This window comes from Aricia agestis, chromosome 2, assembly GCF_905147365.1.
Source record: "Aricia agestis chromosome 2, ilAriAges1.1, whole genome shotgun sequence".
Lineage (NCBI taxonomy): Eukaryota > Metazoa > Arthropoda > Insecta > Lepidoptera > Lycaenidae > Aricia > Aricia agestis.
The window spans coordinates 7,406,136-7,429,457 of NC_056407.1; the positions used below are offsets into that span (position 1 = coordinate 7,406,136).

Consider the following 23,322-nt stretch of genomic DNA (forward strand, 5'->3'; position numbering starts at 1 on the left):
TGCACTTATAAGTATTAATTGATAATAATAATTATTGAAAATTCACAATCTGTTATGTGCCAAAACAGAACATTGCTTGATTATAATAAATATTTTGTTTAATGATTAATACTTAATAATAATTATAAAACATGTGTGATAGTATAGCAATACTAGATATATAATGTTATTCACATACTGTGTTATAAAAATGTTATGTTTAAACTAAAACTGTTTCACTGATTTGTTATTAATTCTGTTTTGCATTTTATGTAATAATATTTATAATGATAATAATAATCATCATTTATTTCGGACATTATTCATCCATAAGTGTTATTTATTTAGTTAGTTACAATTTATCTTAAAAAATATGTTAGTAAGGTTAGTTATTTTCACAATAAGCTGCATCTAGCTAGAGGCGCATGCAAATCTATCCAATGCCTCAGCAGTGGGGCTCCACCTGCATGCCAACGCGTTTAGGATAGTGTTGGGACTAGCCTGGAGCCTGTTCATTAATGATGCGCATCTCTTTCTAATGATCGCGTAAAAATCAGCAACGCGCGCCTCCGCAAACATGCCGGAAGCGCTACAAAACCTAGGCAGCCCCATCACTGCCCTTAACGCGTCATTATATTGCACGCGCAGTGCGTTGTATGCCCCCTGCGTATAGCTGGTCCAAAGGCTGCACGTGTAGAATGATTGGCAATAAGCCTTAAAAAGGGTTATTTTCACTTGTTCACTACAACGTGCAAACCTTCGGGCCAGCATATTACAGCGGACAGCCAACGCCCTACGCTCTCTCTCTCTAAGTCTAGGTTATCACTTAGGTTGTCGGAGACCTAGTGGCCAAGATATTTACATTTCGATACCCTCTTCATTGGTTCGTTATAGAGCGATGTTCTTTATGTTCATACATTTTATTACCCGACTAAATATCATAAATTCGCTTTTAACTTCATTATTCAAATTCAAATTCAAATGTCTTTATTGCCAGAATGTTGTTGATATAAAGGTCTTAACACAAAATTGAATGAAATTACAGAATAACAGGTACTTACGAACATAATAATTATTATTCCGTGATTGTTTTTTCGTCAGGTGTTATGTGTGCTTTTGTTAATTTTATTCAGCATTTTAATGAAAATATTACTAACTAATTTCTAAACTAAGCAAGAAATCAATTATTATGTATATCAAAGTTTTAAATAGATTAAGTAAGCACGTCTTTTGCATTGAAATTTCAGAGCCAAATGCATGTTAATTGCTAAATGTAAGAAGAGAGCAGTGAATCTCTCGTTTGGTATATGTTTGGAAAGCATGTGTGCCAGATTTCACTCAAATCTTCTATTCAGACTTTACCTTAGCGCCGAAAATAACAATCTCACCATTTTGTGCCTAAATCAAAGTCTTCAAATTATGTAGATGGTCATAATATTTTTTCACTTAGCATGATTAATGTAAGTAATCTCCTTGAATAAATATAATATAATTATTATACCTCGAATAAAAATAAACTATACGTAGTTGAATTAAAGGTATCAAATATCGATAGATTATAAACGACACGATCATACAGTTATTATACATACTTTATACTAATACATATGAAAGTGTGTCTGTCTGTCTATCTGTTACCTCTTCACGCCCAATCCGCTGAACCGATTTCACTGATATTTGGGCATGGAGATACTTTGAGTCCCGGGAAAGGAGATAGGATACTTTTCATCCCGGAACAATGTACGGTTCCCGCGCGATAAACTAATTTTGGTGCAACGGAGTTGCGGGCGTCATCTAGTTACCATACAATTTTAAATATTATCATTTCTATTTTTTCATGAATGTTACATACTTAACCTTTATTGTATGAAATTAATTTTATTATTTGTTGTTAGTATTTTATATTATATTCAAACATTTTATAAGTGTTATAATAGCAGTAGTCAAAGCTCTAAAGCCGTGTTCCCCAACCTATGCATACGCCATACGGACCACAAACAAGTTTTGGTCTTGGTGTCACAGGCCACCACAAAAATTTTTAGGGTTAAAAAATAACGTTTTGCCGAATTAACGATTTAAAAGTGGAAAAAATTTTACGTCTTTCACGACGACTCTACATTATTTTGCCGGTGGGCGTGAATTTCAAAATGGTTTAACATCACGCGGGCTACAGATCTAAAGTCCCGGCGGGCCGCGGGTTGGGGATAGCTGCTCTAAAGCTTGCCAAGTATAAAATACATAGTAGGTTTTTTTAATGAAAGAAGAGTTTCTAAAATGAGGCATGCTTATGATAAATGGACTGAGATTTAATGTTGACAATAAAGTTATTATTTTATTTTTACTACGAATTTCATTTTATTGCCTGTACAGTGTACACCCGCACGCCCACGCTACCCAACTACTGAGTAATTCTAGAATCTAGATGCTTCTATTAAGGCTGCATTTCCACCAGAGATGTATTGCGAGGAATGTGTTAAGATCCAATAGCATCGCCATTCACTGCGTTGAGCGATGTCCAAGCTCACTAAAGCTATTGGTTCTCAAACACACTTTCCTCGGACCCCGCAACACATCTCTGGCGGAAACGGAGCCTCAGAATCTTTGTACACAATATTACAACTCCTTAAGTTGTGGACTGTGGTTTGTGTATTTTTATAATTGTGCCGTATATCCTGAAGTCTAAACCCATATCCAACAGACATAATTCGGCTATTAGTATAACTTACACAGCTACAAGTGCGGATAGGAAAATGCTTAATTTTATTTATGAAGCCCTTTCACATCTATACTAACATTATTTTTAAAAGCGGAAGAGTTTGTTAATTTGAACGCGCTAATCTTAGGAACTACTGGTTCGATTTGAAAAATTATTGCAGTGTTAAATAGCCCATTTATCGAGGAAGGCTATAGGCTATATTTTATCACACTCCACTGGTGCAACCAAACCTTAGGTTGGGTTGCAACAGAGGCGTGGTTAAAGTTAATGAAAAAAGAGTTTATGTAAATGGTTTTTCGTATCTTTTGTTTCACTTATCTGTCAAATTTGTCAATATCTGCAATTTTGAATTTGAAAATTGTTCGGAAGAGATTTAAGCTGGAAAATAATAAGGACGTAACATATCTGTATAAGTAGAATATCATTGTGGTCAGTGGTTTGGACTTAGTGCAAAATTATTGGTTCTTCTTCTTCTTTAAAAATGGCCCCGTAGTGAGTGTTTCTTGGTTTCTACCATGGAATTAATTTAAACTACGTATATATTAATTCCATGGTTTCCATGAAGGTACAGATAATCTGTACCTTCATGATGGTTTCTACCTACTTATTGTTAACTGTCAAACGTTGTAAAATGTCAATTGTCATGTGAATTGTCATTGTCATCTAGTAATCTGTCATCTGTGATTGTCATCGTAGCTTGAAATTGTGAATGGCGTTGTATTTTCAGATTTTTCACTGCATCAAAAATAAAACTAAATCAATATAAAACTCTTCCTTACAAGTTTAATTTATTAACTTACTGAATCTCCATTTATATTTGTTGGATAAACTAACGAAATGGGATCTAAAAAACACAAGAAAGAATCTAAAAAGAAGAAGCATCGGAGTCGATCCCGATCTCCCTTAGATAATGAAGAAAGAGAACGTAAGCGGCATAAGAAACACAAGGATCGCAAGAAGGATCGTTCCCCTGATGGTGAGTAGGTAACATTTTCTGTTCCTGTCTTTGCGCTTAACACCATGAATGATTTGTATATTCAAGATAACCTCAAAAATAGGTTGCTTTAGTAAAATAAAACTCTTTCCTTTGTGGATATTAAGTTTTAACTTGAATATCAAATCATTGCTGGTATAAGCGTTACTTACAGTTGACATGATAATGGCATATTTTGGTGGTAATTTCAGACTGGTGGCATTCGAGATGAAAGCGCATCCCGAGTGCTCCTAAAATGAGGTGGGTATTGTGGATCTAAACTTCAGCAAAAAGAGAACCGAATACATGCAAGAATGTCGTGTAATTATAGAAGTGACAATAGGCATGATGACTATTTTTTTTTCTTATTGGTAATTGAAAAACCTCTCAAAAATAGAAACATTGGAGAAAGAATGACTATGGTAGCTAAAAATTCACCAAGATATGACAATTCAAACATCTCATAAAATAGACCTGAAAGAAATGCTCCATACAACATGCTTATTGATTATGACGTCACTGTAGAGTAGCTTGTAGGCATCGCGGGAGAACTTTGTTCGATAGCTATATTAATTAATAGCTGTTGCCCGCGACTTTGTTCGCGTGGACTTCAGTTTATAGCGAGCGATGTCAACAAAATTGGTGTCAAAAGCTTTTATAAAAAACCCCTGATACCCCTTAAATCAAAACAGCTGTGCAGTGTGCACATAATTTTCAATTTTTTTAATTAAACTATATTTTATGCCAAATTTTTAAGCTTATTTAGCCCCGCAATTACACAACTTTACCCATAAACTAGTTATCATTGATAGGTTTAAGGTTATGTCACTGGCTCACTGCATAGATAAAGTACTGATTTATTAAATAAGGAAAAAAAAAATCGATAAAAATCGAAATCTGAATGTAAGAAAATACCACCTCTTATAGAAAGACTTTTGGACAAGCGTTAGCGTGATGTAGGAGACGCACGTCGCCATCTATTATGAATTTTTGAAACTAACTTAATTTGAACAAATTTACGCATTTTCACCCCCTTACAACGCTTTTTTCCAGTAAAAAAGTAGCCTATGTCCTTTCTCAGGCTTTAGACTATCTGTATGCAAAATTTCATTACAATCGGTTCGGTAGTTTTGGCGTGAAAGCGAGACAGACAGAGATACTTTCGCATTTATAGTATTAGTATAGATTTTTTTTATAAAACCGCTTTCATAAACGCATTATGTAAGCGGTTTTATAAGAAAAGTTGCTTTAAATTACATACATAAATTATCGAATGGTAGGTATTTAAACTTTGAAGGCGCATAACCAAAAAAAAATACAAAAGATATCAAGCTGAAATTTTGGAAACACTTATTTTTTACCATTATTTCTTTATTTTATCAACAAAATTCGCAAATCTTTGACCTTGTCGTCATCCCTATTATTGTCAACAGCTTTTTAGTTTGTCAATTTGAATGTAGTGTTTCATATTGTTTTAGTGTGTGAAAAGAACCAAATTCAGTATGATTGAAGCATAGGAGTTACGTTTCCATAGTTTTTATTATCTGAAGAAAATACATAGTATAATCAAAAGGCAGGTCAATTTCATTCAAATATCAACTGGCACACATGTAATTTACATAGAAATTCTATTTAGAAATTAGTGTTCTTTTCCAGCCACAGTTTTCACAGACACCCTTGATAAAGTATTAAATAAAGGGTAGTAATTAAATGAGTGACTGTATTACAGTTTTAAGTGTCAAAATTAATTAATTTGGGTTATAGAGTTACTGAGTGAGCGACTGACTGTGAGATGTGAGTGACGAATAATCAACAGAACAGCAATTTACAAACATTAATTTGAGTTACTTAAAATACAAAATGAGCAGCTTCATAATATTTAAGCAACCTAATATCTGTTTGAGTGTCAACTTTACGTCCTGCATTTTTAGGGATCTGTAGCCAAATGGCAAAAAACGGAACCCTTATAGAGTCATCATGTCTGTCTGTCTTTCAGTCTGTCTGTCTGTTCGTCCGTATGTCACAGCCACTTTTCTCCGAAACTATAAGAGCTATACTATTGAAACTTGGTAAGTAGATGTAGTCTGTGAACCGCATGAATATTTTGATACAAAAATTAAAATTGTTTAAAAAAATGTAGGTACAACTGAAACAAAAAAAATTTCATCTAACATGCGTGTGGGGTATCTATGGATAGGTCTTCAAAAGTCATATTGAGGTTTCTAATATCATATTATTGGGTTTGGGACCCTATTACTAAGACTTCATTGTCTGTCCGTCTGTCTGTCTCCAGGCTGTAACTATAGAACGGTAATAGCTAGAGAGTTGAAATTTTCACAGATTATGTATATCTGTTGCCGCTATAACAACAAAAACTAAAATCAAAATAAAATTAATATTTAAGGGGGCTCCCATACAACAAACGTGATTGTTTTTGCCTTTTTTGCTCTATATCAACAATGACAACAGGTAGGTACTTGAATTTTTCTCAAAATCCTTAATTATATGTGTACTTTAATATTCAATAATAATTTTAAAATAAAATAAAAAATTAAGGGGGGCTCCCATACAAAAAAATACAAATTTTGGCCTAATTTTGCTCTGTAATGGTACGGAATCGTGCGCGAGTCCGACTTGCACTTGGCCGGTTTTTTTAATATTATTATTATTTTGCAATTGTATTAATTTTTATACTTACTTACTGAGCGGCATTTTATCTTAAATGAAGTTTCGAATACAAAAACTTTAAAAATACACTATTGAGCAGAGTAGATATAATGAGCTCACATTTTTTAAAATTAATATGATTTGATATGAATTGATAAGTATTTAAAGAATACTTTAAAAAAATAAATAATATAGTAAGTAAGTATAACTATTTCAAGAAACACTATTATGCATATTTTAATGGTAGTGATGATGATGATAAATGTGATCTGTATAGTAGCATAATATAATATGTACCTTTGCTTCTTTAAACAACTGCTGAAACTCTCTAAAGTCTAACATAAGGCGTCCAAAGTTCAGTTCAGTACCTTCGCAAGTATACCACGGGGTATAATACTGTGGTGCAAAATACTACTTTTTGGTAGCTGAAAAAATGTAGTAAAGCTAAGGTAGACGAAAATGCATCACAAAAAAATAAAATATCCACAGCTGAACACATAACCTCCACCTTTGGAAGTCGGTTAAGAAGTCGAATATTTGAGATTATAATTATTTATTTTTAAAATTTGTTTATCGGCACTGGAACCTAACGTATTACGCATTTTCACCGGTTCCCATATACTTGGATAATCTTGCTGAAATAACAAAAAACAAGCCATATTTAAAATGACGATGTCTTTTAACAAATCGAATTCTCTGAGATCTAGTAACCCTGACGTCAATACCTGTCAGCGTTAGCGCTCTCCATTGGCTATTGAAACCACATATGACGTAAAATAGGATCAATGAAATATGATAATGTAATACGCAGATATGATCAAATGATCATATATATTGGATCCTATATATGATCATAGAAATGATCCAATATAAATGATAATGTAATATCCCCCTTACCACCGTTTCCCATTACTGATATTTTTGGTAGCCGGCGCCGGCAGCGGAGGCACTCCCTAAAAATTATTCTTCTTCGTCTGCAGCCCCGCCCCCATTCGAATTCGCGCGCAACTTATCAGTTATCAGTAATCAACAATCATTGATAAAGCAGCTTACAAAACTCAAAGTGAACTTTTTAGTAGTTCGTTATGTATAACCTCCCTTAGAAAAAATCGAATCTATCTTAAAATTGAATTTGCCCTCTGTATTTCCAGTCACTCACAGTAATGTATTCGCTCAGATAAAATTTTACTATCAGAAATGGATTAATCACAATCCACTTTCTGTAAGCTCGTTCTGGACATATTCGTCGATCCGTCGTTAGTTTAGTTAATTTTTCGCCTCAAATTCATACCTACCGCTCAAGTTATTAAAACAGTATATTGTCATCATCAGTCGCAAAGTTATTTGTTATTCGCTCGTTTTATAAGGCTTATAATTAACTGATCACCATAAATAGTAACATTTCACAGACAAAAATAGTAAACGATCACCAAAATACAGACCACCATTTTAACACCAATGTAAAATGATGACCAAAGATTTAACGTCTTGCTATCCTATTTATGTAAAATGACTCCAAATAAATCATTGTAAAACCAAAAATAGTAAATGATCACCAACATTATACTAGCATTTAAATGTAAAAATATGATCACCAAAGATTTAACATCTCGCTATCCTATTTATGCAAAATGACTGAAAATAAATCATTGTTAAATTAAAGTAGTAAACGATCACCAAAATTAGTAAATTATCACCAACATAATACTATCATTTTAATGTAAAATTATAACCAACCTTTTTTTTATTTTGCTATCATATTAAAGAAAAATAAACTAAAAAATTATTGCTAACCGGAAAATAATAAATAATAAAAACCAAATTTGAACTACATTTTAATTTTAAAATGAGAAACGAAAGAATTACATCTCGTTATTTGACTATAGTAAATAATAATAATAATAATGGAACTCAGTATAAGTATCTCCATACCAAATTTCAGCAAAATCGATTCAGTGGTTTGGGCGTGAAGATGTTACAGACAGACAGACAAACAGACTTTCGCATTTATAATAAATATTATGTAGTATGTAAAACTCTCATTATCCATTCTAATATTTTAAATTGGAAAGGGAAGTTGTCCGTCTGTTATCTCTTCAGGTCCAAACTGCTGAATATAACATAATTTGGAGTTATTATACTTTTTTAACCCCCGACAAAAAAGAGGGGTGTTATAAATTTGACGTGTCTGTCTGTCGGTCTGTCTGTCTGTCTGTCTGTCTGTCTGTCTGTCTGTCTGTCTGTCTGTGGCATCGTAGCATCCAAACGGGTGGACCGATTTTGATCTAGTTTTTTTTGTTTGAAAGCTGACTTCATTGAGAGTGTTCTTAGCTATAGTTCATCATCATCAGCCTGCTCCGTGCTGAAAAATCGCGGTTCATCTGGTTCCTGAAGGGCCGATTAGCAACTTGCAGTCGTTTGGTGGGCTTTATTGCATTTTAGTTCGTGACATTTATGAATATTTACACATTAATGGAAAGTTGACCTGGTGCTGCAGCATCACCTGGTAATCAATAGGATACCCAACTCCTCACCAACTTAGAGCAACGGTTTCGTGTTTGGGCTCATTTGAATTGCGACAACTAGTAAGACGTAGATAACCAATAAATTTTTGCATGCTGCTGCTGCAGCATCACCTGGATTCTATAGGAGCCGAGCTCCATATGAACCCAAATTGGAGGTTTCATGTTTGGACTCATTGACGGCTTCATCCAAAAGGACATTCGTGGATGGTATTCATTGGGACATAATAATTATGATCCTGTTGATAGGAATTATTCTGCACTATAACCAACATAAGTTTAAAAAGCATGAAATAAAATAAAATTAAGAAATTAAAAAAAAAAACCCCGCCAAACAACTTTAAAAAGTAATGAAATAATATATTTTACTGACTTTAAGTTTAAATAATTCCTAAGTGTAAAGTGATATTTTAGTCCATAATTGTTGTCAAGGTGTGTCGGGGGACCGCTAATGTAGATGTTTGATTTCACATAACATTATAGTTTAAGGGTCAGTTCACAGCGAACCGAATCGAGACAATCAGTGACATGGCAATACAAAATGCAAAAGACACTGTTGGCGGTCCCCCGACACACCGTGACAACAATTATGGACTAAAATATTACTTTATATATATCTTATATATCTTAATATATATATTTCTTGTGTGCGTGTGTATGTGACTGAACTCCTCCTAAACGACTGGACCAATTTTGATGAAATTTTTTGTGTGTGTTCGTGGAGATTCGAGAATGGTTTAGATTTACAGTTTGGTCTACTGGAAAATGTTTTTTCAATTAATTTCTTATTTATAAGGAGTTGTTGATTTTGGAATGTTTTACATTAGATCCGGCGGACGGCGCTATCATCGCATTCAATATTATTCTATTTCAATTTTAGTTTGTCCTGACAGATGGTGCTACGATTAATTTGAAAAAAATTTTGTTATTCAATTCATGTGCTGAATAAATAACAGATAGGCTACAATTTTAACCGACTTTCAAAATGGGGGAGGTGTTATGTTCGTTTTCTTATATTCAACGATTACTCCGCCGTTTGTTAACCGATTTTCAAAATTTTTCTTTTGGTATATAGGGTATCATCCCAATTTGGTATTATATTCAGAAAAGTGGTGATCTGATGAAGGATCCATAAGTAATCGAGGGAACTCCTCAAAACTTATAGGGAAACATATGGTGACTTCGGTTTCGTGAGAAGTATTCTAAGCATATGCTACCAACAAGTAAGATTTTGCACCGAGATATACCTGGTATACCGTGGTTCGGAAGGTGCTGAGAGAATTCCTGATTCTTTATAGATACAAGTTTGGGAGTTTCGGCGTTGTTTTAAGAACAGAAAGCATATGCTACTATGCAAATTACATTCTTCTTCATCATCATCATCATCATCACTACCATATTATACCATTTCATAGTCTTTTAGATCGAGACTCGAGTTTGTCAAGCGATAATTAAAAAAAATCTATATCTACCTAATATTATAAACCTGAAGAGTATGTTTGCTTGAACGCGTCAATCTCAGAAACTACAGGTCCGATTTAAAAACTTATCTCAGTGTTAGATAGATCATTTATCGAGTAAGACTCATCATTTATCGAGAAGGTTATATTATATTATTACTCTAAGACTAATACGACAGAAGAAACTCAGGAAAATGTGGGAAAAACGGGGGAAATATTTTTTATGGGAAAATGTACCTACGGATTCTGTAAAATTTCTAATTTACGCGGGCGAAGCCGCGCGGGACATCTAGTATATATATATATATATATATATATATATATATATATATATATATATATATATATATATATATATATATATATATATATATATATATATATATATATATATATATATATATATATATATATATATACAGCCACACCTGGATAAGCTAGAGTTCAAGGGAACACGATTACATTCTCGCTCATAGAGGTTTCTCACTAACCCGAGTTTCTCGCTTATTCAGGTACAAGGTTAGCATTTCTCTCTTATTATTTTATTTAGAACTTATTTACATTTTAAAAAATCCGTCAATTTCGTTTGGTTTTCTGTTTTTGTATTTTGAATGTTTTTTTCTAACTCATATATTTTGCCGAATATTGCTTGATCAACAACCGCATTCAAACGCGTTCACTATTTTAAGTTTATCACTTAATGACAGTACCTAAATTTTCCGTTTTGACATGATACAGAACAGAATTTTCCTTCGCAATTGGTTAACCATAAACTGAGTAAGTCTGTTCTAAAAGGATGCGATAAAAGACAACGTTTTTTAGCTCAACGAAATAGAATGGGTACAATATTGAAGACAATACAAAAACAATGGTAGGAAGTTTAACGAAAGTTAAGAATGAGTCATAAAATAGCAGATGTTAAATTGTAGGATATGTTCAATTTGTAATTTGTTTTTTCATTTGTTAATAAAAAATAAACCTCGACTGTCGCTTATAGAGGTATAGAAAAGAAGCAGTCTCGCTCACAGAGGTCCATGAGAGAAAAACGACTCTCTCTAACAGAGGTTTCTGTTTCTCGCTCATAAAGGTTTTGGGAGCTTAAAATGACGGGTACTCTCACTTATACAGTTTTCTCACTTATCCGGTTGTCACTCTAAGAATAAGAATTGCTCGTTTAAAGATATAAGATATATTTTTATGGAATAAAATGGTAGAAAACTTTTTCATTCCGTCATAAATTTTTACTCATTGGTTATTTTTGGTTGCGGTCCAGTTATAATGATTCAGTATTTAGTAGAGAATCTTATATATAAAATTCTCGTGTCACAATGTTAGGCCGCGTAACTTCTCCGAAACGGCTTTACTGATTTTAACCAAATTTTATATGCATATTCAATGGGTCTGAGAATCGGCTACTGGGTACTTTTTATATTGATAAGTGCATTTGTTGAATAAATAATAGTAAATTATTACAACTTGAGACTGACGGCGACCATTGTTTGTGGCGACGGGATAGCGGTAGATGTTGCCATGGTGACATACTTATTTAGTCACTTCAATAAAATAATACGGGCGAAATACTTTATATTATGGCAAAGAAACGTTTGCCGGGACAGCTAGTTTTACTATAATATAGGTTTCGTTAGTGGTGAACATTTGGATCAAACTCCATACATTTTTTGTCATACTCCTTTACTATTTAACAATTTCATAAGTTTTTGTTGGCCGATATATTGTGTTACTGATTGGCTAAAATCATGTCAAAATACTAAATAGCCAAATATAATATTACAAACAGAAAACTAAAATTTAGGCTTTTAAATAACTTGACTGATTTTAAAATCAGTCATTACAATCATCCGAGCTAAATTCTATTAATAGAATTTAGCTCGGATGTATTATATATGTAGTAAACTGCAGGAAAGAATACAATCTACTTTTTACTCTAGGAAAATGTTTGTTTCTGTAGTGGGACACAACTATTGTTAGATATAAAAAATTGGCAATTTACATGAAATAAATCTTCGTTTGATACGATACATTTTTAACATCCGTATTTCACTGACATACAGACAATATTATTGTTACAGTGGAAGAAGTTCCAGTGGACTCACATTTGCACACATCAAAAGACAATGGTGCTGCGAGGTCACGCAGTCCCAGTAGCACTAGAAGCCGAGAATACAGAGAAAGAGATAGCAAGAGGTTTGTCACCCTCATTAAACTTTAAACACAAAATATCTATTTGTTATAGATTTCAGTTGAGATTGTTTTCACATTACGACATAAATGTTATGTTTGGTCATCTGTGCATTGCGTGATTTGAAAACATTCCTATTAAAGCTTTATATTACGTAGAAGAGCATTTTACGAGCCCGTACTCTCTTTTCTACTGCTCTCTTCACACTCACGCCCGTCTTTCATATGCCGGGTGAAAAAAGGACGATCGCCAAGTTAGCGGGCAGTTATAGGTTTTCTGGTTTTTAAAGGGTTTTTTATATGAAAGTGGTAAAAAGTAATTCCAACATTGTATAGACGACTTTCTCAACAGTACATTGTATTTTTTTCATACCGTTAAGACGTCAATACAATCCATAAACAGGTGATATTCTAAACCTTTTACAGCAAAAATCACAAAACTGACGCGGGTTTGAGTTGGATTATTTAAAGATACTTAAAAAAAAAAAATCTAGCTGCAACATTAGATTAAAATTGAAATGATATTACATGTTGTGCATTAAAACTTATAGAAACTGTATTTTAACTGTTACGAGGGCTGCTATTTATGTATCCGGAACTGGCCACTTACAAGAACAATATTTAAAAAGTAATTACAACATTTGAAAATAGAACTCTTTGGTTGAAGAATACATTTTGTTTCATGTGACTGTCAATTATTTTTCCATTGTGGCGTCATTTTGAAAATTGTGTGTCTTCATTTGCCATGGATTTAACGCGTGAACATTTTCGTGCAATGATTTACTACGATTTTCGGCGTGGGCTAAATCAACAACAGTGCTTTATTCAACTCACCGCAACTTTTGGAGATGAAGCACCATCAAAAACCACTGTTTATCACTGGTACAGTGAGTTTAATCGTGGGCGGTCTATGCTCACGGATGAAAATAAAGAAGGTCGCCCAAAAACAGCTGTTGTCCCACAAAATATAGATGCTGTGCGGGAACTAATAATGCGTGATCGTCATGTTACATATCGCGAGATAGAGGCGTCCTTAGGCATAAGTATGACGAGCATACATAAGATATTACACGAACATTTGGCTGTAAAAAAAATATGTTCGCGTTGGATTCCGCACAACTTGACAATCGATCAAAAACGGGCTCGTGTCGATTGGTGCAAAAAAATGATAAAAAAATACAACCGTGGTACGTCAAAAGCCGTTTATAATATCTACACAGGTGATAAATCTTGGATCTATGCATATGACCCCGAAACTAAACAACAGTCAACGGTGTGGGTGTTCCAAGATGAGCCGAAACCAACAAAAGTTACTCGTGCAAAAAGTACTTTGAAGCAAATGGTCGCCTGTTTTTTGGAATTAATGGACATGTGGCTACAGTGCCATTAGAGAATCGTAAAACGGTTAATTCTGAATGGTATACGACCATTTGTTTACCAGAAGTCTTTGAAGAAATAAGAAAGGACAACCGACAACGCAGAATCATATTACATCACGACAATGCTAGCTGTCACACCTCAGCTGAAACAACTCAGTTTTTGGAGGGTCAAAAGATCAAATTGACTGGTCATCCGCCGTACAGCCCTGATTTGGCACCTAACGATTTCTTTTTATTTCCATACGCGAAGAACAAATTACGTGGCCAACGTTTTTCGAGCCGCGAAGAGGCTGTTGATGCGTTCAAAATGCACGTTTTGGAGATACCTCAATCAGAATGGAAAAAGTGCTATGAAAATTGGTTCCAGCGTATGCAAAAGTGTGTCGATCATCGCGGTGAATATTTTAAAAAGCAATAAAACCATATTAAATGATATATGTTTGTTTCTTTTTTTAATTCCGGATACATAAATAGCAGCCCTCGTAAATCACGTCTGTAAAATGAGCGAAATCGGCAAAATTTCGTATACGGACTCTTAAGACACAAAATGTGAGTATTTTTTTTTTGTTTCATTAGCAGGGACAAGAGCCAGGATGTTGAAATCAGTTCCTCTCCACCATCAGGCAAAGCTCAAGAGAGCATGTCTATTGAAGAGACAAATAAGTTACGAGCAAAACTTGGCCTCAAACCACTAGAGGTTAATGAAAAACCTGCAGGTATGTAAACAATAATATCAACTACAGAGAAATTATTTAAAAAACGACAATTTACTTGCTTTCTTTTATTCTCACAAACATTTTGATCATACATAGGGCCTGTCCACATGTCTCCGTTTCGACGTCGCCAACGTGGAACGGTGCGGTAACGTAGCACGGTACGTTGACGTTACGTGCAAATTTACGTTAACGTAACGTAAAAATGCACGTCACGACGCAACGTTGTACGTCGCCGAGCCTTGTAAAATTCTACCACAATATACATAACTACCAGTACTTTGACTGCTAAGGCATCCATTACACATTACATATGCTATCAGTTTTACCACAGTACTGGTAGCTATGTCTATTTTGCATTAACTGAGCAAGCGCAACGGATAGACCCACGTCGGCCGACGTGACGCGCAGTTTCACGGCGACGTTGCCGTACCGTACACTAGCACGTCGCGACAACGTAACGTGCCACGTTACCGCACCGTTCCACGTTGACGACGACGTGACGTGGAGATGTGGACAGGTCGTTACTTTTTTAAATGCATTTGAAACATTTTTAACATAATCTTTTCTTATATATATATATACAGATGATGGAAAAATAAAAGATGATCTGGGCGAGTTTTACCATAAACCAGCTACCAATATATCAAAACAGCGCGCCTCGGAAAAAATACGCGAACGTCTCGAAGAAAGAAAAGAAAAAAGAAAACTCGAGGAAAAGTAAGTTATTTACTTTACACTTTGCTAAAAATTCTGTATTATTATTTTTGCCTTATTCAATAAGTATGTTGTTTTTTTAAGGCTTAAAACTACACTGCTTGCTGACGACTCTGACGGCGAAGATGCCTCCGCGTGGGTAAAAAAGTCTCGGGATTTGGAGAAACAAAAGAAGGAAGCTGCCAAGAGGGTAAGTTAAGTCTTTTGCAGTGGCTGTTATTTAAGACGACTGCCTTTTCATTATTTTTATTTTATCTTCATCAAAGATTGACCTCTCACTATTTACACAGTAGATGTTGAGATGAGATTTGGTGGGCTAATGCTTTTTAAATATTGGCCTCGGCTTTACAGTGGTCTTTGCAGGTGCAAGTGCTCATTACTCATAAGTCATAGCTCATAAACTATATTTTATTATGAGGTGATGATCAATGTCTGTTTAAAAAATATATTGATAATAAGGACCTGTTTCACCACTTCCTGAAAAGTGCCGGATAGCCTATCCACAGACCACAACTTATCTGACAGAGTATGGAGTATCACATTAACTATATGTTGTTATCAGGCAGCGATGTTGGATGAGATGGACGAGGTGTTCGGAGTGGGCGCGCTGGTGCAGAAGGAGCTGTCGGACGTCGCCGGCCCGAGCCGCTCCTACGGACACTCCCAACTAAAGGGACTGCGCGTTGCGCACGACCTTACTGCGGTAGAATAGAATAATATTTATTGCATGATATGTGGTTTATAAAGGTGTTACAAATGGGCTTACATGGATCCAACTTTCTGCCTTGTCAGTGGCGTGCAAAATAATTACTAGAAGCAATATAGTCATAAGAATAAAAATTATAGAGCATTAACAAAAGTACTAGAAATTAGGATTAAAAATCTGAGTCATAACATTAATTAAATTCATCAAGTCATTCATTATTACAATATAACTTTTATTTATTTGTTCAAAATTAAATAGAAGATAAATGATAATTATTGAGCTGCTAATTGCTATCCAAATGCAATGATTCGTTCAGCTGTATAGCGTTCACGCGGTGAGTGTATTTACCGCATTACTGATTTAAAAAAAAAACATGATTTTAGTTAATAATAATAGGCTATGCAATGTTCGCCTTTGTCTTCTGAATAACTTTTTAGATTAGACAGACAAAACACTGTATAGTGTAACCATTGTGTAAATATTTTTAATTACTAGGTACAATTACCAGAGACTACATTATCTGGTCTCTGCAATTACTGAAGGAGACTATAGCCAGAGTCGTTAATGGCTAGCGCGCAGAAGTAATTATTTATAATACCACAAGTAATTATTTTACAATAGTAAACCAAATAAAATATGTATTGGTATAAAACCATAGAACATAAATAACATGTGTTTTAGTCGAGGAACTATCCTTGCTGGCTTATAAATTGAATATTAAGTTTACAAATTACAGTATATACTGCGAAATATTTTGGTCTCTACATCAAGTGAATAACATCCCCTAAAAATATTTATATACTTGTTTCTTACTGAATGATTGTTTTAAGCTCCCTGATGAACGCGAGACGGTCCTGACGCTGGCGGACAAGGAGGTGCTGGCGGACGACGCCGAGGACGTGCTCGTCAACGTCAACATCGTCGACGACGAACGTTATAAGAAGGTATGGTGGTTTGGTTCCTTACATAATAAAATACAAGTTAAGTTCAATATGGTTATTGAAAGCTAAGCTTTTTCAATTAGAAACATTAAGTAATCTTATCGTTATTCAATTATAGGTTATCATTATATTTTCTCTTTAACAACTTAAAAGTACTTGGAAAACATCAAGATTTTCTTTTTAAATCAAATATAATTTTAAGTTTGCTTTTTGGTTGCTTGGAAGAAATTGCTGCATAGCAATAAAGCCGCCTTTTGTGTTTATATGTAGTTTACTAATAGTACTAATAAGTTTGTATTTCTTTATATTATTATGTTATGTGTAAATGCAATAAAGAATATTCATTCATTCATTCAATTTTAAGTTTACTTGTTCTACCATGAAAAATGTCTCTAAAATGACACAATACCATCAGGCATAATTAAACATTGCAATAGGTTGATTAAGGGCTCCCACACATAACTGCGAATTCGCATCGCAGTGCAAATATCTGCGTCAAAATTCATAATAGAAATGACATTACGTTGCGATGCGATGCCAATTCGCAGTTTGGTGTGGGGGCCTTTAATAAAATATGTAATGACATTTTTAGAACATAGTGGAGCGCAAGAAGGCGGTCGCCGGTTATCAGGCGTACGACGAGGAGGCGGAAATGGCGGCGGCGCTGGGCCAGCCGCGCGCGCTGCTCGCCAAGTACGACGATGAGTTGGACCCCGAGCGCGAGAGCCGCGAGCGCGGGTTCCGCATCGGCGACGCGCGAGCACTGCGCGAACAGCGGGAGAGAGAACGACAGGTAATCGATATAAAGTGCTACAAGGCTTTAAATGAACGTGGACGACGACGAAAAACATGTCAAAATGGCGTTTTTGTAGGATGGCAGTGTTAGTTCCTTTTTTCGCCACGTTCATTTAAAGCCTTATCGCAACTTAATGTACAGTTCATGTATTTTTTTTTATAAAATAAGCAAACGGGTCACCTGATGAAAAGCAACTACCGTCGCCTATAGACACTCGCAACATTAGAAGAGCTGCAGCTGCGTTGCCGGCCTTTTAAGAAAGAACGCTCTCTTCTTAAAGGTTTGCAGATCGTGTTGGTCCGGAAATACTGCTGGTTGGACAGTTCTCTCCAGAGTTTTACAGTAGGTACACAATGCTTGATACATTTTGTTTAAAGGCTAACATAGCATACGACGATGCCTTTATCTTGCTTTTTTATTTGAAATCATTAACCATCCCTTTACAGAGGAAAGAGTTGCTGGAGGGCGGGCCGGAGCGGCGGCTCGAGTCGCTCATACTGCCGGAGCTGCGCATCGCCTCCGACTACATGGACGAACACGAGATCGAGGCCAAGTTCAAGAAGATCAAAAAGAAGGTAAACTAATTAATTACAAGTTTCCGAATTTTCAGCTATGCACCACGAAAGAGGATATCTATTGTTTATACCTACCAATTAATAACTCTTAAAGGAAAATAAGCACAGATTCCCTTAAAAACCCAAAAACTGGTAATTAGTGTTTTTAGTCATTTTAAGATTTGTCGGTCATTTTGTTACTAGGGTAAGATCCGAAAGAAGCCGAAGCAGGAACCGATTGATGTGGACGAGCACGAGGCCGGCACGGCGCCACTGGAAACTGACGATACGGGTATGAATTACATTTTATTATATAAAAAAAATATATAAATACATATTATAATTCCAAGGTCCTCTGGTAGACGTGGTTAAGTTATACCGTAACTACACTGCATCGAAGCGATGCTACAATTCATGACCTTGAGTAAAGTTAAGCTTTACAGAGAATATTTGGCGGTGCCGTGTCACTCCGCTGCAGTGTTGAGTGTAGTTACGCCCAGTCTCACCTCAGGGTCAATTTAGACCGCAACGCGACGCGTAGATGCATTTCTAAAGTATGGATTTGACACATTTGCAAAGCGTCTCACGCAATTGAAATTTGTCAAGGCATAAGAAAAAAGGGTAATATTTATGTGTCAGACGTTAAGCCATCGACACTGGAGAGCGCGGTGGACGAGGACGAGGTTGAACCGGACGGCGAGCTGCAGGCGGCATTGGCGCGCGCCCGGCGCATGCGCTTCCAACAGAACCAGGCTGCGCTGCCCAAGGTATACTCCTACACAAATTCGATTTTAATCCTTTCAAGAAATATAAAAGCGGAACATATACTTACGTCAATAAACCTTTTTACAGTATAGATTGTTAGTATATTTTTGGGACAAATATATTATTTAACGTGGAGGTCAGGCGTGTAGACTTTATAACTTACCTTTACTGCACTCTGGCCAAGGTCGTTTGAGCTTATCTAAAAGATTCACAAACTTTTACGTTAAGATGGTAATACGCTTAGTTTAAAATCGTGAAAAAAATATTTTGATAACTACTGCATTTGTATGTAAACTATAAACATACATACAATATATAATCGCATCAAAATGTTTATGTTCATTACCTTTGACATTAAATATCTCATTTATATAATATTATTAATACGCGAGCGAAAAACTCTGGATCCCTTTTGACGAAAAATGCGGAAACGTTTCCGGAACGGATTGTAATTTTGCACAGTTATAGTTTATATGGTGAAGGAGCGCATCGAGCTGATATTATTTTCAAAATTATGCTTTTATCATACATTTTTTTAACAAATAAAACATTACACACACTACAACACACACACTGGGAAATTTTCATTGATAAGCCTATACACACGAATTGTACTCTTTTATTAATTATGGTTGAAGTTTTTTATTGAATTTAAATACTGTGAGACAATTATTACACGACCACTGCCTCGGCCAGACTATCATCATTTGACTTTATTAATCTGAGACTGTCGCAAGTCGCAGGGGCTATGTCTAAAAATAATAAAGTAAATACGAAAAGCTTTGAAATTTGAAACTTATTATTTCATTTTTTATTTGAGGTCGAATTTCGCCCATAGCGATCTCTAGTTGCTAAAAATTACCGAATGGATAATCGTAACTGTAGAATATTTCTAGGTGGAGGAGATCCTGGAGCGTGTGAAGGAGGAGGGCGTGGACATGGAGGAGGGGGAGGGGGAGGGGTCTACCGCGGACGGCATGGTGCTCGACGCCACGGCCGAGTTCTGCCGCACGCTCGGCGACATACCGACATACGGGCTCGCCGGCAACCGCGACACGCAGCCCGACCTCATGGTGAGTTAGGAGATGTTGCATATGATACTGATACTAATACAGGGTGTAACATAATTAAGTAAGTGATAATACTTAAGGGTGTGTACGTGTTCTTTATGGAAAGTCCTCTGTGAAAGTAGCATCACTGAAAGACCAACTTCTTTTTCACTTTTGTATGGGCAAGCGCCCCCGCGTCACGAGTTTCCCCATAAAAAAGTGAAAAAAAATATTTTGGTCTTTCAGCGCTGCTACTTTCAATGTGAACTCTGTACAAGGGACACGTACGCAGTACACACCCTAAAGTATTATCACTTAGTTTTGTTACACCTTGCATAAATATTCACGCAAAGGATGCGAATTACAATTTCGGCAGCATGGCCCTCAAAAAAATATTTTTTTGAGGTGTTTGTGTTTGTACACTGTAATATAATATATAGAAGTTACTGTTATTTATATTAGATGTGTGATCATGTATTTGACTAGGATTTCGAAAAGGAGGAAGTTGAGGCGGAACCCGACGTCGACATGAACGCGGGCGCCTGGAGCCTCGTCGACGTCGACAACGAGAAGCCGCCAGATCTTGTAGCAGGTATGTCATAATAATATGTTTATTGTTAAACTTTAATTCATTTATATTTAACAAATGTTATAAATACAAGTAGACCTAATAAACAATCGATATTGTTATAAACCTCCTATATGTATGTTTTACTCATCTGTTTTGTGTCAGAATGAGAACTACTAATAGGAAGAGTTGCGATGTCGATTTAATATTTAAAAAAAAACCTATTATAGGAGCAGGAGCGGGCGGCGCGTTGGAGGCGGAGCCGTCGCTAGGGGCGGGAGTGGCGGGCGCGCTGCGGCTGGCGTGCAGCAAGGGCTATCTCGAGAAGGCCGGCGCCGCGCCCGCGCCTCGCGCCACCAGGTCCACCCTGCAGCTGCTCGCCGCAAGACACTACTGCATCGAAGACAAGAGCCACAGGTACGAACGAATAATGCGAGAACGTAAATCGAACATTCATAATCAATATAATAGCCAAATATCACGTCCTCGAGTATTGAACATGTCTCACCAGTCATGCTGTATATAGTAAATCTCGCAATTTGGCGTGGCGGGATCTAGCGGGATCTAGAGACCATCCACTAGCTTATAGATGTTATTGATGCGTAGGTGCCTACTATTATTATTGTATTCCGTCTCTAGGCTAAAAATGTCATACCCTATATTCTGTATAATATGATCTCTCTTTCGGTTATTTATTTTCTGAAAAACGGTACGAATCTCCTCTCCCACTGCCAGACCACCTCAGTCTAATATTTTAGGCCTTTTAGACGGGTATCTGGAAGGAGGAAGCAACTGTCAAAAATGACCGGCAGCTATCCCCAAGAAGATTAGTTAAAAAATTGAGCTATACTTAATTAAAGATTAGGTAGACCTTCAGAACTGGATAACTCCTAAAGAAATCGCGATCGAAACTCCATAGTTGCAGGTCGTAGAGGTTTGGTTTTATTTATTAAATAAGGGGGCAAACGAGCAAACGGGTCACCTGATGGTAAGCAACTACCGTCGCCCATGGACACTCGCAACATCAGAAGAGCTGCAGGTGCGTTGCCGGCCTTTTAAGAGGGAATACGCTCTTTTCTTGAAGGTTTGCAGGACGTATCGGTCCGGAAATACTGCTGGTGACAGTTCATTCCAGAGTTTTACAGTGCGCGGCAGAAAGTTACGCGAAAAACGCACTGTGGAAGACTGCCACTCATCAAGATGATGAGGATGGTATGTTTTTCGCGTGGGACGATAGCGAAAAGTTGCAGGTGGTATGATTCCGAACAATTCCTCAGAGCACTCCCCGTGATACAACCGATAGAGGACTTACTTCTATAGGGGTCATATACAGGAAAACTTTTAGCTTTTATAAAATGACGAAAGTCTGGCTGTCGCTGGCTCTTGAACTCTATGTACGGTACTTGTGATGTATCATGTATGGAACACATACAAACTGAAGTATTGTCGCTTTGTTTTGTTAAACCCCTATATTTGACCAAGGATTAACTTTAAGTCAGACCGGCGCAATTCACAAATAGATCTTAGAATGACTAATCTAACACTTATTTCCAGTACCGAGGACGACAAGTACGGTCGGCGCGAGCGCGGCCACCACTCCGGCCCGCTGTCTGAGTTCCGAGAGAAGAGCAACTTCCGACCGAACATCAAGCTGGAGTACGTCGACGACGACGGCCGCCCGCTCTGCCCCAAGGAGGCGTTCCGCTACCTCTCGCACAAGTTTCACGGCAAGGGGCCCGGCAAGAACAAGCAGGAGAAACGCATCAAGAAGGCCGTGCAGGAGGGGGTGAGTTATTTAATTATACAGACAGAACTAAATAGTACCTCGACTTCTGACAGGCGACTATACGCTACGAGTTGGGTGCGACTGTCACTTTCAACATGTACCTCGACTTCTGACAGGCGACTATACGCTACGATTGGGTGCGACGGTCACTTTACACATGTTTCACAATACTGAGTAACGCATTAGTACGGCGCGCGCCGGCCGATATGACATACTACGTCAAACGTATTTTCGAGATCTCGTCTGAGTTGGCCTACTCGTTAGTTCTATTTACTCTGATTTATAGCTCGTTGCGGAGCACGTGTGATATCATCGTGCACGATAGAGACAAGAAGCGATAGGGTAATGTACGAAATGTTGACCTATCGCCACTTATTTGCCCTAATTACTCGCGCACGATAATATCGCTATTTCACTTCTGTCGTGTACCTATGGGAACTATACACTTGTTAAGGTATTGTACTAAATTTTGGTTGCTATATTTCAGCTGATGAAGAAGATGAGTTCAACCGACACACCGCTCGGTACGCTGCAGATGTTACAGCAAAAGCAAAAAGACACGCAGTCGCCTTTCGTTTTACTCAGCGGAACCAAGCGCGAACCGAACCACTAAACTTTTCGTTTACCTACAGATATATTTTAAGTGTAATATTGCAATTTATTCGGGACAACTCACATTTACATTTAACGTTGCAAGTACCAGGACAAACAAATTGTATAATAAACTGTACTATCAACCTAACCATTAATGTTATTTAGGCTCGTGTCTAGATTAAACTTTAACAAAATAAAAACATTTTTTCGAAAGTCAACATTTTATTTTATTTTCTGC

The 23,322-nt window shown here is 36.4% G+C and overlaps 1 protein-coding gene and 1 long non-coding RNA gene across 3 annotated transcripts; one reads left to right on the forward strand and one right to left on the reverse strand.

Moving 5' to 3' along the window:
• Positions 1-631: 631 nt before the first annotated feature.
• LOC121739400 lies at positions 632-10,830 on the reverse strand. Its single transcript, XR_006037439.1, has 3 exons — positions 10,744-10,830; positions 9,538-9,539; positions 632-642 (listed from the first exon to the last, which is right to left on the reverse strand). It is a non-coding gene; the product is annotated as an uncharacterized LOC121739400 (long non-coding RNA).
• LOC121739378 (U4/U6.U5 tri-snRNP-associated protein 1) lies at positions 3,393-23,302 on the forward strand. Of its 2 annotated transcripts, XM_042131829.1 has the most exons (17): positions 3,542-3,671; positions 3,881-3,929; positions 12,408-12,522; positions 14,472-14,611; positions 15,196-15,328; positions 15,410-15,515; positions 15,888-16,028; positions 16,862-16,975; positions 17,565-17,765; positions 18,215-18,343; positions 18,527-18,614; positions 18,962-19,089; positions 19,984-20,160; positions 20,623-20,728; positions 20,935-21,121; positions 22,259-22,490; positions 22,978-23,302. In XM_042131829.1, exons 4-17 carry the CDS (start codon positions 14,536-14,538, stop codon positions 23,101-23,103), a joined length of 1,944 nt encoding a protein of 647 aa, XP_041987763.1. In that variant the 5' UTR covers positions 3,542-3,671; positions 3,881-3,929; positions 12,408-12,522; positions 14,472-14,535; the 3' UTR covers positions 23,104-23,302. The 2 variants fall into 2 exon arrangements, with proteins under 2 accessions (XP_041987754.1, XP_041987763.1); XM_042131820.1 differs by lacking the exon at positions 3,881-3,929 and having other exon boundaries at positions 3,393-3,671.
• The last annotated feature ends 20 nt before the right edge of the window (positions 23,303-23,322 follow it).

Coding starts and splice junctions, on each gene's coding strand:
- LOC121739378 (XM_042131820.1), top strand. CDS start 3,533: ATGGGATCTAAAAAACACAAGAAAGAATCTAAAAAGAAGAAGCATCGG. Junction 15,516..15,887: donor AGAAGGAAGCTGCCAAGAGG/GTAAGTTAAGTC, acceptor TGTTGTTATCAG/GCAGCGATGTTGGATGAGAT. Junction 20,729..20,934: donor GCCGCCAGATCTTGTAGCAG/GTATGTCATAAT, acceptor AACCTATTATAG/GAGCAGGAGCGGGCGGCGCG.